This window comes from Tetrao urogallus (assembly GCF_951394365.1).
Source record: "Tetrao urogallus genome assembly, chromosome: 7".
In the NCBI taxonomy this organism is placed as follows: domain Eukaryota; kingdom Metazoa; phylum Chordata; class Aves; order Galliformes; family Phasianidae; genus Tetrao; species Tetrao urogallus.
Window position 1 is genome coordinate 20,902,969 of NC_136820.1, and position 14,479 is coordinate 20,917,447.

Consider the following 14,479-nt stretch of genomic DNA (forward strand, 5'->3'; position numbering starts at 1 on the left):
CTCCTGGCTGAAGCCTTCTATGGCTGTCAATTGCTTTCTGAGTTGGCTGATGAGCTGTTGGCTCGCTGAGGGACGCGGCCAGCCCGCTTGTGGTGATGATACCCATTCAAAAAGTTGCTGTGATCTTCTACTAATCATGAGGAATGAGAGGAAATCTGAAGAGCTGCCCAAGAATGTCCCAAATTTCATTAGGTGCAATAGCTCAGACTCAGAGAAGGCTCTGCTTTCATCTCTCCCAGGCTGGGGAGGCAGCCCTTCTCTGCAGCACTGCTGAAACTGGCACTGGCTCTGCTCGACATTCAGCTCCTCTTTCACAAAGATGAGGGAAAAAAAGCGTCCTGTAAATGGGGAGAGACAGAAGGGCTGGTTACGTTGAGTGTGGGGACAAAGCTGGGCGCCATTCCTGAGCTCCAGAGACTGCAGCACAGCGAAGGAAGGAAGAAAGGAGGAAGGTGTGATAAGGGGAATTTCCACTACTCTGCTGGATGGTGTGGGAGCACCACGGGGAGAGGGGAAGAAGCAGCAGGGCTGAAGGCAGCAAGGGGAAGGTCAGAGCTCACCCTGGGAGTTACAGAGATGCAGAAAGGAGCAGAGCAGAATGGTGTGGGTCATGGAGTGGGAGAACCTCAGAACAGCCGCAGTGAGAGAGGAGCCCGGTTCAGCCACACTGAGAGCCCAGCCATGGACTGGGGACTGAGCAGGACGCAGGAACGGGAGGTGCAGGGCTTGGGCAAGAAGCAGCCTGGAAGGGGACTTTCTGCTCGATCCCAGCATTCTCCTCTCAGAGCCCCAGGTTGCTCTGCAGTGCTGAGAGCCATCTCCTTGCCTCCTGCACAGTGGTGTTTCTCATTACGCAAAGTTGCTGTGGGATGAACCTGTCTGAGTGGTGCTTTGCTGAATACGAGCTGGTAACCTTTGAGTTACTAACCAGGGAACCTGTAAAATTTCAAAACAGCAGAGATCTGCAGAGAAGATAGGGGTGATGTCTGCTATCTTAAAGTGCTGACAGCAGTAAGTTAAGGAGCACCCATCATTTTCTGAGTGCTCCAGAAACAGCTTGCTTTTCCTTCTTGCGACCAGCAAATTGTTTTTCTCCTGCAGCAGAGCGACTGTTAGGCATCTAAGTGAACAATGTGGATTTTCACTACTGCCCTTCTCCTTTCTTCTTCCCTTCATGCCGGCATGAATTGGCTCTTCCTGTCAGCCACCAGTTGCTGCAAACCCACAAAGATCTCGTCTGCTTTTCACTTCCTCCCCAGCCGGGCTCAGTGCTCCCCTGCCCAGCACCCCGACAGCTGCTCACCAGGCTCTGCATCTGCTGCACCCGACGTCACTCCACTGCCCTGTGTCTGCTGTGCTTGGACCCACTGCCATCTCCTACTTCCCTGCCACTGTGTTCCCACCGCTGTGTCCCCACTCTGCGACCCCCCAGCACTGATCTTGAGGAATACAACCCCAGACCCAAGCAGTCTCCCAGTGCTCTGCTGCTGCTCTGCCTTCTCACAGAGTTGCCCCAAAGAGAGACTGACCTATGCTGGATGCTCTCCCCTGCAGTTTATTGTGCTAAGTATTGTGGTATTTGGGGACCAGTGTTGCACCAGGGAAGTCTGCAAGCTGGGTGCTCCCAAGATGTGGCTGGTTTATGGAAATCCTGATCAGAGATGTTAAATTCTGACTTCTGGTGTGGGGCAGGACAGCAAAATGTACATGTGTGCCATAGAACCAGCACAGAGTAGAAGTGAGTGCGGGGCAGCCAGGGGATGGAGGCACAACTCCTGAAGAGGAGAGGGAAAGGAGAAGGGGGATCAGGGGGCATAGCTGGAGGAAGGGTGGGAGCTGAAGGTCAGCAGCCAAAAAGGGAAGCGGGGCAGGAAGAAAAATTGGGTGAAACAGGAAAGGCATGCTATGAGCAGAGCAAGTGAGAGCAGGGAGCGGGTTGTGACATCCCTGCACAGAAGGGAGCAGCGAGTGTGACATCCCCAGCATCCACCTGTGGGTGGACAGGCACCGAGCTGGCACCTGTGCTGAGTAGGGAGAGGGCTGCTCACCAAGATCTGCTTCCCCAGAGCCGGGTTCTGTGGCCATGCCCAGTGAGCAGCGAGGAACCGGGGGGTGTGGAGACCTGAGTGCAGGCGGGCACGGCTCTCGTGGGTGCTGCCTTTGTGCCGCTGCCCTTCTCCCTTGGGCTTTTGCTGCAGGAAAAGGAAGTGCTCTGATCATCATCGCACAGCACGCTGTTCTCTCCAGGATCAGGTTCACCTATAGCTCTCGGGAAGGATGCTGTGTTGTAGCAACACATGTATGTAAAACACACTTTTTTTGGGATCCACACGTACACAATTTGCTCTGGCTCTGCCGCCTCCTGTTTGAGACCACAGCCAAAGAAAATAAGCGAAGCCAGCACCCCTGCTAGGGGCATATGTCTGAACAGGCACGAGCTTAATAATGTCCCTATTTAAATATGTATAGAGCCGATTGTTAATGTAAAGCATGCACATGCTAGAACATTTTCAGGCAGTGGTGGAGAGGTGAGGGCACCTTCCACGAGGTCAGCGCAAAGGAAATCTTGGTGTCTTCCCTTCTCCCGCTGCTCCAAACCAAAAATTGCTGCTGATTTATCCCCGTCTTATGCCTTCACTACAGCGTCCCAGCATCCCACAAGCTCCGTGTTCCCCCCCAGACCACTGTCTGGAGGGCAGAAACCAGAGGTGGGGACATGATGTCCCCAGGCTGCCTCATCCCCAGCCTCTGCCCCAGTAGCTGCCGCTCTCCTCCAGGGGGAGGAGGGACGGGCTGGGGAACCCGAACCCCACGGAGCCATCGTGGTATCTCTGGCTCCAGCCATGCCTCCCCCCTACCCTCACCACGGCAGAAGGTGTCCTTCGCTCAGCTCCTCCAGCAGGTTTCTTCCTTAGCTGCAAGCTGCTGCACTCCAAGGCAGGAAACAAAGGAGGGGAAGCATTACCCACCCATTCTGAAAGCCCACCTGTTCTGAAAGCCTCCCCATTCAATTTTTGGTGGGATCATTGCACTGAATGTTCCCCCTTGCTCAGCTGGAGGTAGATCGGCTCAGCTCCCTCCAAAGAGTGCCCAACTTTGTGGGGACAGTGTGCATTGGAGCAAGGTCTGCTGGCCTGGCCATATAGCAGTGGGACCCACGTTGTGAGCTTGTATGTGTGTTAAATCCAGGAGGTTTTATCTATTAGCACAAATCTCTAAACAATCTCTATTCAGGAACCTCCACAGCCGAAGTGGAACGTTACATATGTGAATTGTACATTTAAAACGGTGACTGTAAAGCCACCTTCCACCTGCTGAAACAGCAGAGATCTGGCTCCCAGGTGCCTCATCACTGCTCTTTGTCAGATACTGAGCCATGATGAAGAGAAAGGCGACTATCTCCCATCCCCAGGGAAGGTGCCTGCAGAAGGGCTGTGGGAGCCACAGGGATGGCGCTGCCCTGCGCTGTGTGCACTGATCTCCTCCGAAGGTTGCTGAGCTTTGTCAGAAGGGAGAAGTCCTCCACGGGACCCCACCTTCGTTTTAGGATAAAACCTCACTGTGAGAAGGGAACGCTGCCCACAGATGGAATGGGTTTAAGATTTGTGCTAATATAGTCTCCGTTGGTGTGGATTCCTAGGTTTAGTTTAGTTGCTAATAGATCTGAATTTAAAATAGCAACTAAAGGTGATGTGGTTTTTCATGGTAGAGCAAGGAAAGGCATCCCTCTGCCCCTCGGTTCTCTGCTGGTGTTGGTTCCAGTGCGGGCAGAAGTACAGAGCTCTGCTGTGCCTGAAACTACTTCCTGTGTTGTTGCAGGGGTCATACAGAAAGGATCGTGGAAAGGAATGCCGCTCCTGAAAATAGTAAGTGCTGTATCTCAGCATTTCATTGCAAGAAATGCCTCATGTCTCATACTAAAAACAAAACCAAAATTTTGTTCTGCTCTGCTGTCTTTATTCCTTGATTCTTATGGTATTTCTTACTTTTTGAGGTGCCTGGGCAAGATTCATGAATGTTTGAATCTGTTAAGTGTGTAAAAAGAATATGAACAACAACAAAGGAGGTACTATCGATTAAGCTGGTTTTGAGACCAGAAAACTATAAAAAAAATTCAAATAAAAACCAGAAATTGTGTAAGCAAACTAATAGCAGTAAATTAACAGGTTAGCAAGAACCAGTTAATGCAGGAGACAAACCCCACAAGCGCAATGTGTGAAGAGAATCCCAAAGAAAAGTTCTGCATTATTCGTTTAAAAACACAACCGTTGTGCCCCCCGCCCCACGAGCAAGCCCAGGTTCTGCAGTCTGGGCCATGGGTGTCCTGCTGGAGGGCTGGGCAGCAGCACAACCCCCAGCCCCGGATCCCGAGGAGCTCAGCACCTCCCTGCTGGACCCACAGCTGCAGCACAGCGTGCCCTGGCTTGCTGCTGTGCTGCGGGGCTGCCAACAGGCACCGGCACGATTCCTGGTGGCAGGGAGCCCACTGCAAGGTGCCCGGCGTGAAGGAATTACCATTAAAAAAATAATAATTAAAAAAAAAAAAAAAGACATACAATATTTTGTATGAGAATTGAAAGAATCAACTGCAACTTTATTTGTAGCAGAAGGAAACAGGAGAGGGTTCTGGTGGGGATTTCAGGTGTGAAATCTCATATATTTTTCGTTCCTTTTCCACACATAATTTATAGAGAAAACGAAATATTCCCTTTGGCTACCATTTGTTGTGGGTTTTTTTCCTGCTCAGAAGGGCTCCTGAGCTGTGTGAAGGCAGCATGGGACAGAAACAGTGTGTTCCAGGGGGAGCATGGGCTGCTCCCTCTTTCCCAATGATTGGGACAGCCGGACTTTGGCACCCGGTGCATGGCTGCGCACCCACGAGCAGCCCCTACGAGACAGGGCAAAGGTGGAAACATCAAACGCTGACCCACTGAGGGATGGATCTCCCCCAGATCCCCACAGAGGCCCCCTGAATCCCCATTGCAGCCCCTGGCCAAGCCCTGCTACCCTCAGCCTGATGGAGCTGGGTGGAACCTTTCAATGGCCGGGCCAGCTCAGAACAACGCAACGGCTGCCATTGAAACGAGAACTGTGGGCTGGGAATATGGCATATTCCATCACTCAGTTAGACTGAGCCTCTGACAGGAGGCGTCTTCACTTAACCATTGTCTACAAACACGTATTCGATTGTTTTATTGTTATTTTGTTTTTATTTTGATTTGAAGAGACAAAGTTCTGTATTTTCGTTATCTTGCAGGCGCTGGGGGAAATTCAAGGAGAATTTCTGGAGTTTCATGGTTTCATTCAGGAGCTTTAGCACCCATTTTGATTAAGGCTGCGTTTCATCGCCATCGGAACCAGCATTTGGATTTTTTTGTTTTGAGAAGAAACTTCGCCGCTCTTTTGACTTGAACCACACCTGGATTCAGTGTTGGGATGCAGCCTTATTGGCACCATAAACCCAAACAAAGCTGAAGGAAGGAGGCACGAAACACTCCCGAATTTCCTTGGATCCAATGCTCAATGCAAGACAATAGAATATTGTGGATAATTTCATTTTTTTTCACCCAAAGAGCAAAAGCAAACAAACATTGGCATTTAGTTGGTGGCACAACTTGCCTCTGTTCTTACATTGCTACATTGTGGCCGGGAAGGTGGATAGGAGCCTTGCCTCCAACCGCTGCCTATCAGAACGCCTCCGTGGATGTGTGTGTATGGGCGGGGGCTTTATCATGGCTCTGATGCAAGAAAGCTGCATTTTTCCTCTGGCCCCGTGACCCCATCACAGCACTGTGCCCGCGCGCTCCGTGAGCTCAGCCCCACTGCCACAAGCCCTGATCCGCTCACACAATGCCCTACAACGCGCTCACGGCGAACAGCCTCTCGCCACACCTAAATGTGGCATTTCTCTCATGTTTCCCTCTTGGATTTGCAAACTTTAGTTTAAGTAAGATCTGAAAAACATTTGAATGTGCAGAAAAACTGTTCACTGTTCCAAAAAAGAAAGAAAGAAAGAAAGAAGAAAGAAAACAAACAAAGAAAGAAAGGTAATAATTAAAACAAATTATCTGCTGTGAACCCAAAGATATTTTCTGCAGAAAAACCTGGGGCTAAAGTTAGTAGAAAGTGCTTCTTAGTTTGGGATACATTTCTGTGCCACAGTGGCATCAGGGATCGCCCCACTGAGATGCAAGTGGATCCTCAAAATGGCAATGAATGAGCAGAGAGTGGGGCTGGCTGGCTGCACTGGGGCTGCCGTTTATTTCCCCAGGCTGGAGCCTTGGGGATGCACAGCACTGCTGGGCTATGCTGATTTCTCTGCTCCCACTTCAGTACATTTTTTTTTTTTTTTAGTACAAGTTTTAGCTGCTCCCATTTTCTTTTTTAAATTAATTTTTTTTTTTTTTTTTTTTTTTTTTCAGTAACCATAAAGTGTTTTAGGAAAAAAAACAAAAAAAGGTCAAACTTCATTAGCTAATTAATTGTCAGAAACCCATAACTTGGGGGGGTGGAGGAAACAACAAAGAAAAAAAAAGAAGAAAAAAAAAAGGCATTTCCTCCCCTCACATGGCTGTGCAGCCATTTTGCACTGACAATACCATCCAAACAGATCTCCCCTCATCAAAGTTCCCCACGTTTGTCTACCTAGAGCCATGAGCCATGCACTAAGGTAATGCACAGCACAAGGCAAACAGCTCTGGGGAATGGCTTTGTGAGGAGCACAGAGCACTGAGCAGAACTCATTTCAGGGCAGATGAAGAAGGACAGAAGGACGCAGGAAGGAGGTTGGGGTGCAGGAGGGGCGGTGGGGTGGCCCTGGGCTCTGCAATTTGTGGGCTAAGCTGTCCAAAGAATGGGAAGAAAAAGCCAAAGCTCTCAGCACTGGGTCGCTCCTGAGCACAAGAAAAAAATATAAGGAGCAAATATGAAATTGTATATTGTGAACGGAAAGGGCATTTTCAACAGAAGTGTTTGGGAGCTGGTTCTCCAGAGGGTATGTGGATTAATGGCTGAGTTGAAGCTGGTTTCAGGGGTGTTGCCTTGCTATTGGGATGTTATAAACCATACAAATATGGTTGGGTTTGTAAAAAGACAAAACCAAAATCAACCCCAACTATCACAGGAGCGGGGAGGGGCTGAGCTCTTATCAACCTCCAGCAAAGGAATAAATATCTGCTAAGATATTAAACCAATTTAAAATAAAACAACCAAAAAAGTAAACTCTGTCAAACCCCAGCAGCTAACATCTCCAATCGTGCTTACAAAATACCTAAAGAAACCATCGGAACTCAAAATAACGTCTTTTTTTTTTTTTTCCCCCTTTTTTAAATATCTAAAGAAAAATGTTACAGAGCTTCCTCCGAGGCAGTGCCATACCAACATTTGTGGAGAAAGAAACGAAGACTTCTCCTCCGAACGCCTAACGACTGCTGGGCAGGAGCCGGGGGCGTCCCGCCCTGCCCGCGCGGGGCTCCCGGCCCCGACCTTCCCCCGGCGCGGAGGGACCGGCGGAGCCCCCGGCCCGGGCTCTGGCGGGAACCCAGCGCGGGGCCGCGGGGCGCCCATTGTTCTCTCCGCGGGGATTTCACGCTCGGGCTGCTGCCCCGTTTCCCTCCCTCGATATTTTTTTCCCCTCGGCTAAAAGAGCTCCTTGAGCGAAGCGGGAAGCGGAGCCGGATTTCTCCCGAACGCACCCGAACGAAACAAAACAAAAGCCGAGCAAAAAAACACGTCCCGAATCGAGTTAACCCCCCTTCGACGGGGGAAAGCGGTCCCGCGGCCGAAGCCGCGCTTCGTTTCCAGCCCCGCGCTTCCAGCGGGAGCCCCGCGGAGCACCCCGGGCCGGAGGAGCCACGTGGGGAGGGCTCCGGCCGCCGGCTGGGATGGAGCCCGGGCAGCGCCCGCCGGGGTTCCCTCTTCCCGTCTCCGCCACCGCCGGGAGCAGAGCTCGCGTCCCGGACGCCGCAGTGCCCCGTCGCAGCGGGGCCGTTCGGAAAGCCCCGTTCGGAACGCGGCTGCGCCCAGCGGAGTCGGAGCCGATAAAAAGTTGACGGCCGGTGCGTGCCAACGTGACTGCAAATTGGATTTGGGTTTTAAATGCGCGTGAGAGGATTTTTGGTTTTGTACGATCGGTTTGCGAATGTTTTAAAGCTGAAAAGGAGATAAACCGAGCAACAGAACCCGGAGCCTGAGATCACCGTACAGAATGAAGAAATAAAACCTTTGCTCTCCGAGCTGAGCACGCAGCTCCGTGCTGAGCCACAGGCACCGCGCTCTGCACACCGGAACACTCGCTCAGAAATGGGGTTTGCATCGTTTCGGTTGCGCGCGGCGTGACCGCCGCATTACAAAGTAAGGAGTCTCTGTGGCTTCCCGGCCGCACAGTCACACAGACACCGAGGCGATCTCTTTGCGGCTCTGCTTTATTGGAAAAACCGCCCTACCCGGCGCGGGGCCGCCCGCAGCGTTATCTCCAGCTCTCCGTCTTCATCGCTCTCCAACCGCCCGGCCGCGCCGCTAGCCCGGTACCCGGTTCCGAGCCGCCTTCGAGCGGCGCGCGGTCCGAAGACAAAGCCGGGACCGTACACCGGGGATCGGCGGCCGCTCGCCCCGCATCCCCGGGCCCGCCGCCGCCTCTTTTTCCGCCGCGCTCACCGGCACGGCCGCACTTACCGCGTGACAAAGGCCGGTCCGCCACCGGCTCTCCCCGCCCTCGCCCCCCGCTCCCGCGCCCCCTTCTCTCTCGCCCGCGCCCCCTCTTTCGCGCCACGCGGGCCGGCGCTTTAGCCAATAGAAAGCGGCGCAGCGGCGCGCTCGGCCGTCCGCTGGCCAATGGGAAGAGGCGGCGCGCCACGCCCCGCGCCGTTTTACTACGAGTGGCGATGGCCGCCCACGGGTGGGAGTGGAGCCGCGGCCCCGACGGCTGCCCCGGGCCGGCGCGGAGTGGGGATCGCCGTACGAGGGCCCGCCCGCCTACTCTGTACAGGGCGGATCTCCGCACCACGACCCCCGCTCCACCGGGTGCTCCTTTATTTTCTGGCATTTCAGCCTTCGGATTTACTCACGAAACCGCTACCCAACCCACACTTCTTGCAAACAAAGCTCCGTATTATTGAGCATTAGAGACAAACATTCCGCCTTATTAGCGAGATGTTTCCAGAGGAGCAAAAGAAAGGGACTGCTAATAAACGGGGTTTTATTTCTGCATTATTTTTTTTTCCCAGCCATCCGATTGCGATCGTGCTGTGGACTTTCAAGCTTCATTTCTTACAGTAGATCTCCCAGCAAACACATCCGCAAAAGAGGACACTGCATGGGCGCAGCCCGGCTGGCGGCCGGAGGAAATCCCGCAGCCCAACCATGGCGGAACGAGCACATGCACAGCGCTGGGAAATTCGGCACGGATCGAATTCGTGCAGGGCGCAACGAAGCCTCGAGGACGGCGGCCGATGGCTGCCCGGGTCCGACCGAGCGCGGGGCGCTTGGCGGGGGGCTGCACCCGGCTGACACAATTGTTTCTTTCAATGACGCCATAACGTTTGAAACGATGAAACACAAATTCATTTCGGGAAATGCCTCAGCCGGCGTTAAAGAGTCAGGAGGAGGTTAATACAGTCGGGGGAAAAAAAAAAAAAAGGGGGTGGGGGGGAAGATGAAGAGAATTATTTGCTCATTTCCAACAAAACGGAAGTAGTGCTTAAATTCCGATGAGCGCAGCCCAGCCGACAATCCCTCCAGCCGGCTCCGAGCTGCCGCGCTCGCCCATCCCGATTCCTGGCGGAGCCGCGGGCACCGCCGCGAACAGTGGGAGGGCCGCTCTGCGCGGCCGCGGGAAGGCCCCGCACGATGGCTTCGGGAAGGAGCGGCCCCGATGCCCCCGGAGCGCGGGGAACAAAGGAGCGGCCCCGTCGAGTTGTGCCGAAGTTGCGCCCCGCGGCCGCTGCGGCACGCGTGGGAACGAGCGCGGCGCGGGGAAAACAGCGGTCCGCCGCGCTCCCATCGTGCGGGGCCGCGCGGGAAGGGACGCACCTCCCTCGGGCGAGCCGAGCCCCGCTGGACGACCGCACGGAGCGCGGCCCGGCTCTCATTTCCGTCTCCTCTCCCCGCTGAATGCGCCTTCCCTCGGCCCCCCGCCCGTCCCTCCGTGCTTCCCCCCGCCCCGAGCCCCCCGCCGTGCCCGCCCGACCGAGTCACTAACGGCTCTGGGGGGAGGGGGCCGCGGCCCTTTGTGTGCCCCCGGCCCGGCTCCGGTGCCCCAAGCGAGGTTCCGCCGCTCCCCTTCCCCATCCTCCCCCGCTGCCCTCCGCCCCTTTGTCTTTTTTTTTTTTTTTTTTTTTTCCCCTCTTGTATTTTTCCCCCCTTTCTCCCCTCCTTCCCCTAACGCCCGCATCGCACAACCATTACCAGATGGGGCTCCGGAGGGGCTGCGCAGCCCCCCGCCCCATCGCAGCCCCCCAGCACGCAGTCGCGGCCGCTCCCCCAACCCCCCAATTCCCATTCCCATCCTCATTCTCCTCCTCCTCCTCTTCCTCCCCCCCGATCCTCCCGGCGCCTCGGGCTCTCCGCGCCGCGCCACCGCTGCCCAATCCCCCGGCCCGGCCCGGCGGGGAGGAGCGGGGCGGGGGGCGGGCACTGCGGTGCCTTTTCCCCTCCCTCCTCGGGCCGCCACCCCTCTCACTCGCTCCTTTTCGGGTGGCTGGGGCCCCCCGGCGGAAGGGCAGAGGCGGGGGCAGGGCTTGCGCCCACCCGGCTCCGCGTTCCCCTTCCCCCGCCCTCCGCTCTCAACTTCTCCCGTCCCGCCCGGCTCCCCTCGGCCTTCACCCCGACCCTCCTCCTCCTCCTCCTCCTCCTTCCTCCCACCCCCCACTCCGGCCCAGTCGCTCGCTAATTGAAGAGCCGGGATTCCTCACGTGAGAAGTTGATTTGTAGTTTGAACACGTGGCTCATTCAAAAAGCCGGAATATTCAAGTAATTTTTTTTTCTTTCCCTTCTCTGACTCCCTCCCTCCTTCCTTCCCCCTCCCCTCCTCTCTCTGTGTGTTTTTTTGCAGCGAGAGGCGGTGCCTGCGCGCACGTAGTGTGACATTTCCATAGTCCGCCCGCTGCTGCCGGAGGGGCTCGGGGGCAAAGACAAAAAGTACTTTTTTTCCCTCCCTCCCCTCCTCCTCTTCCTCTCGCAGCCCGCCATCGCGGCCCGGCGCCGGCTGTTCCCGCGGCCCCCCATGCGCCCGGGTGGCACGGCACGCACTTAGGGCTCCGTTCGCCTTCGTTTTCGTTTTATTTTTTACCCCTTGAGAGAGGGAGGGAGGGCCGCGAGCTGCGGAGCCGATTATCCTCCCCGTCCTCTCTCTCTCTCTCCTTCCTCCATCGCGTTTTGTTTTCTCCCCACCTCCTCCCGCCAGCCGAGGGCTGCAGCCGCCGCCGGGAAGATGAACAAGCTCTACATCGGCAACCTCGGCGAGAACGTCAGCCCGCTCGACCTGGAAAGTCTCTTTAAGGACTCCAAGATCCCCTTCTCGGGCCAGTTCCTGGTGAAGACGGGCTACGCCTTCGTGGACTGCCCCGACGAGAGCTGGGCCATGAAGGCCATCGAGGCGCTTTCAGGTGAGCGGCCCCGCGCCCACCCCCGACGGCCCCCGTTGCCCCCCCCCCGCGCCCAGGTGAGACTCCCCCGGCGCGGCAGCGGCCCCCGGGGGGGGGGAGGGGGGAAGCGGAGGAGGGCCGGGCCCGCGGCCCCCTGCTTTTTCCACACCCCGGGGCCCGTCGCGGGGGCGGGCGGCCCTCGGTGCCCCCCCTCCCCCATTCCCTCCCCGCGGCCCCTCGGCACGGCCCGGCGCAGGCCGCGGGCTGCCCGCCGAAATGCCCCGCAGCGGGGAGATGGGAGCCCCGCCGCCCCCCCCCCCTCGCTCCGCCCGGTATTTATTTCGGTTTCTTTTCGCCGCTCTCACGCACCCATCACCGCCTCCAGCAGCGCTCCTGCTCCCGGCCCCGACATCCTGTTTTTGTGAATTAAAAAAACAAAACAAAACAAAACAAAAAAAACCCCAAAAAATACACAACGCCAAAAAACCGCCAACAACAACAGCAACAAAAAACCCCAACAAACAACGTAATAATGACAATAATAATAAAAACAGCGGGTGAAGCTGCTTAGCGGAACCTCCGCGAACGGCGGCCCCGCCGCGGTCGGGCCGCTTTCCCTGCGTGCTCCCGGGCCGGCTTGGAGGCCCGCGGCTCCGCGCAGCCCCTCTCGCCTTCCCCGGGAGCAGCGGCCCGCGGCCACGGCTTTGTTCCCGCCCCGGGCCGCCCCGCGCTGCCCCGCGGCCGATGAATGGGCTCTAACGTGTTGCGCTCCGCTTTGCTGCCTCGCGCCGCCGCGAGCCGCACGGCCGCTCTACAATATTTTCCCTTCTGTTCTTCGCAGGTAAAGTGGAGCTGCACGGGAAACTCATAGAAGTTGAGCATTCAGTCCCTAAAAGGCAAAGGTAATTTCTCTTTTTTCTCATTATTATTATTGTTAATTCCCTTTGCGTTTCCCTAGTGATAAGTGATTTGAAAAATTGCATAGGCTTGGGTTTCTCATCCTTATAGATAAAGGGATGTCTTTCTTACACCCGCAGCTTGTTCTGTGCCTAATGGCCCCGTGTATTTCTATGGATTTCATTGAGCAGGGTAGTATTAAAAAAAAAAAAAAGAAAAAAAAAAGAAAAAAAAAAAAGAAAAAAGAAAAGAAAATAAAAAGGCCTTTTTGTGAAATGATCAGGTTATTGCATTGCAATGGTGGAAGGTTGGTAAGATTTTAAAGTTCCCTCAAGGAGTGAAAATTCGGTGTGTGAGCAGGAGCTGCAGAGTGAGGGGCTGTGGAGCAGCGAGCACATGAGCTCCAGCAGCAGAACGCGTCGTGTAAATACGCTGCTGTGTACATCTCTGCTCCTGCCATGTTGGAGTCCAGAGCGTTTTATAGGCACGCGGTGCAGAGCTGTGTTTGACTATCTGTGTGCAAGAGGGTTTGTATCTCCTTCGAGTCGGTGTAGTGAAGCAGCAGGAGGATGACTTCTTCCTAAGAAAGGCTGGATTAATGGGTCCTTAATTTCAAAATGCGTGTTTAATTTTTTTCAGGGTAGTAATTTAGTGGGCCTCGTGTACAGAAGCGATACTCGCGATACAGCAGGGCGGTGTTTTTCTGCTGCCTGTAGCAATTCAGCCACAAATGCTAGATTGCAGGGAACCTGGCGTGCACCAGATAATACCAGCAAAAGGCACTAAACTTTGCACGTGCTTGTTTCTGAGCTCCATTATTCGATCTGAGAAGTACATCTGTGTGGAACTTTGGGGGAGAGGGGCTTCTGCCATTTCAGCATTCATTTTTAAAGCACGGTCATTTGAAAATAGCTGATTGGAAAAGGAGAATTTGAACGTAGTAATGGGTTGCTTTGGGAATTGAAGTTTAATCACTGTTAGGTGTTGGAGGAAATCTTTGCTTGGGAAAGATGGGGGATTTTTGATCTATTTAAGGGGCATTAAAAAAAAAAAAAGCACAACTGAAAACCCTTTCTGGAGCATTTCGCAGTGTGCTGATCATTGTGGTTGCGTTTGGTATTTCTTTTAATTGGGAATTAATGTACTATGTGCGCTCCTTCATTTGTTATGCGAGATACGTGGCTTTGGTTTGCAGCAGTCTGCATTTCAGGTCTTCTGTATATAAAAAGAAATTATTGTGGAGGGAAAATATTTTTATGTTTAAGAAGGAAGAGTCCGTGGGACACGTAAGGACTGATCACTTCCTCTCAATTTCCATAATAAATGAGCGTATCATTCTTATTTATCTTAAGCTTGCACAAATTATTCTGTTCACGTTGTTGAAAACAAATTTATTTTGCTTATGGTAGAGGCAAACTGAACATTGCTGTGTTCCTCTCCCCAAACTTTTTTGTATTACTGTTTAATGTGCTTCAGTGTATTTTCCTGCTCTCCGAGCTGCTGTCAGATGTGGATTAGTGTAAAAGTCCCTTCTTCACGTTTGTTGGTGCCTTCCTGTATTTGTGAATTCCCAGCTATCACCAGTGTGAATCTGTCTGTGCTGGGGTTGGGAACAGGGCTGCACTGGACTTTAGCACTTCTCCAGCCTACATATGGGCATAGCAATAGGATTTAAAAAAAAAAAAAAAAAAAAAAGGCAGATACAATTGTATCAGCCTAGCCGCCTTGTTTCTCCCCAAGTCCTCACTAGTTAAAGCACACACAGCTCCGATTTACGCTGCCATTTAAGAGAAAATTAACTTGCATTTCTCATAGCTGCACTTCCTTCCCCTTTGTTTCTACTACTCCTCTTCCAAAATCAAATGTAGAAACCCATTTAGAATTTGTTCAGTGGCCTCCGTAAGTAAAATTGCCTTTCCTGCTCCTTTTATAGACGTAGGATACTCTTCCATTTGGGGATGGGACTGGAAGGGGGGGGGGGGGGGAGGGGGGTTGTCAAA

At 53.9% G+C, this 14,479-nt stretch overlaps 2 protein-coding genes across 3 annotated transcripts in view; both read left to right on the forward strand.

The window, feature by feature from the left end:
• TRA2A (transformer 2 alpha homolog) overlaps window positions 1–8,043 on the forward strand; it is a gene marked incomplete at both ends in the record, with an annotated part of 38,044 nt that extends 30,001 nt beyond the window's left edge. Inside the window, one exon of the mRNA XM_079538121.1 lies at window positions 7,340–8,043. Coding sequence (XP_079394247.1) covers window positions 7,340–8,043 — 704 coding nt within the window. The remainder of the gene's footprint in view (window positions 1–7,339) is intronic.
• A 3,385-nt stretch (window positions 8,044–11,428) lies between these two features.
• The window catches only part of IGF2BP3 (insulin like growth factor 2 mRNA binding protein 3), a gene marked incomplete at both ends in the record, with an annotated part of 100,320 nt that continues 97,269 nt past the window's right edge, over window positions 11,429–14,479 (forward strand). For both annotated transcript variants that reach the window (XM_079538253.1, XM_079538254.1), the window contains 2 exons: window positions 11,429–11,603; window positions 12,424–12,484. In XM_079538253.1, coding sequence (XP_079394379.1) covers window positions 11,429–11,603; window positions 12,424–12,484 — 236 coding nt within the window. The remainder of the gene's footprint in view (window positions 11,604–12,423; window positions 12,485–14,479) is intronic.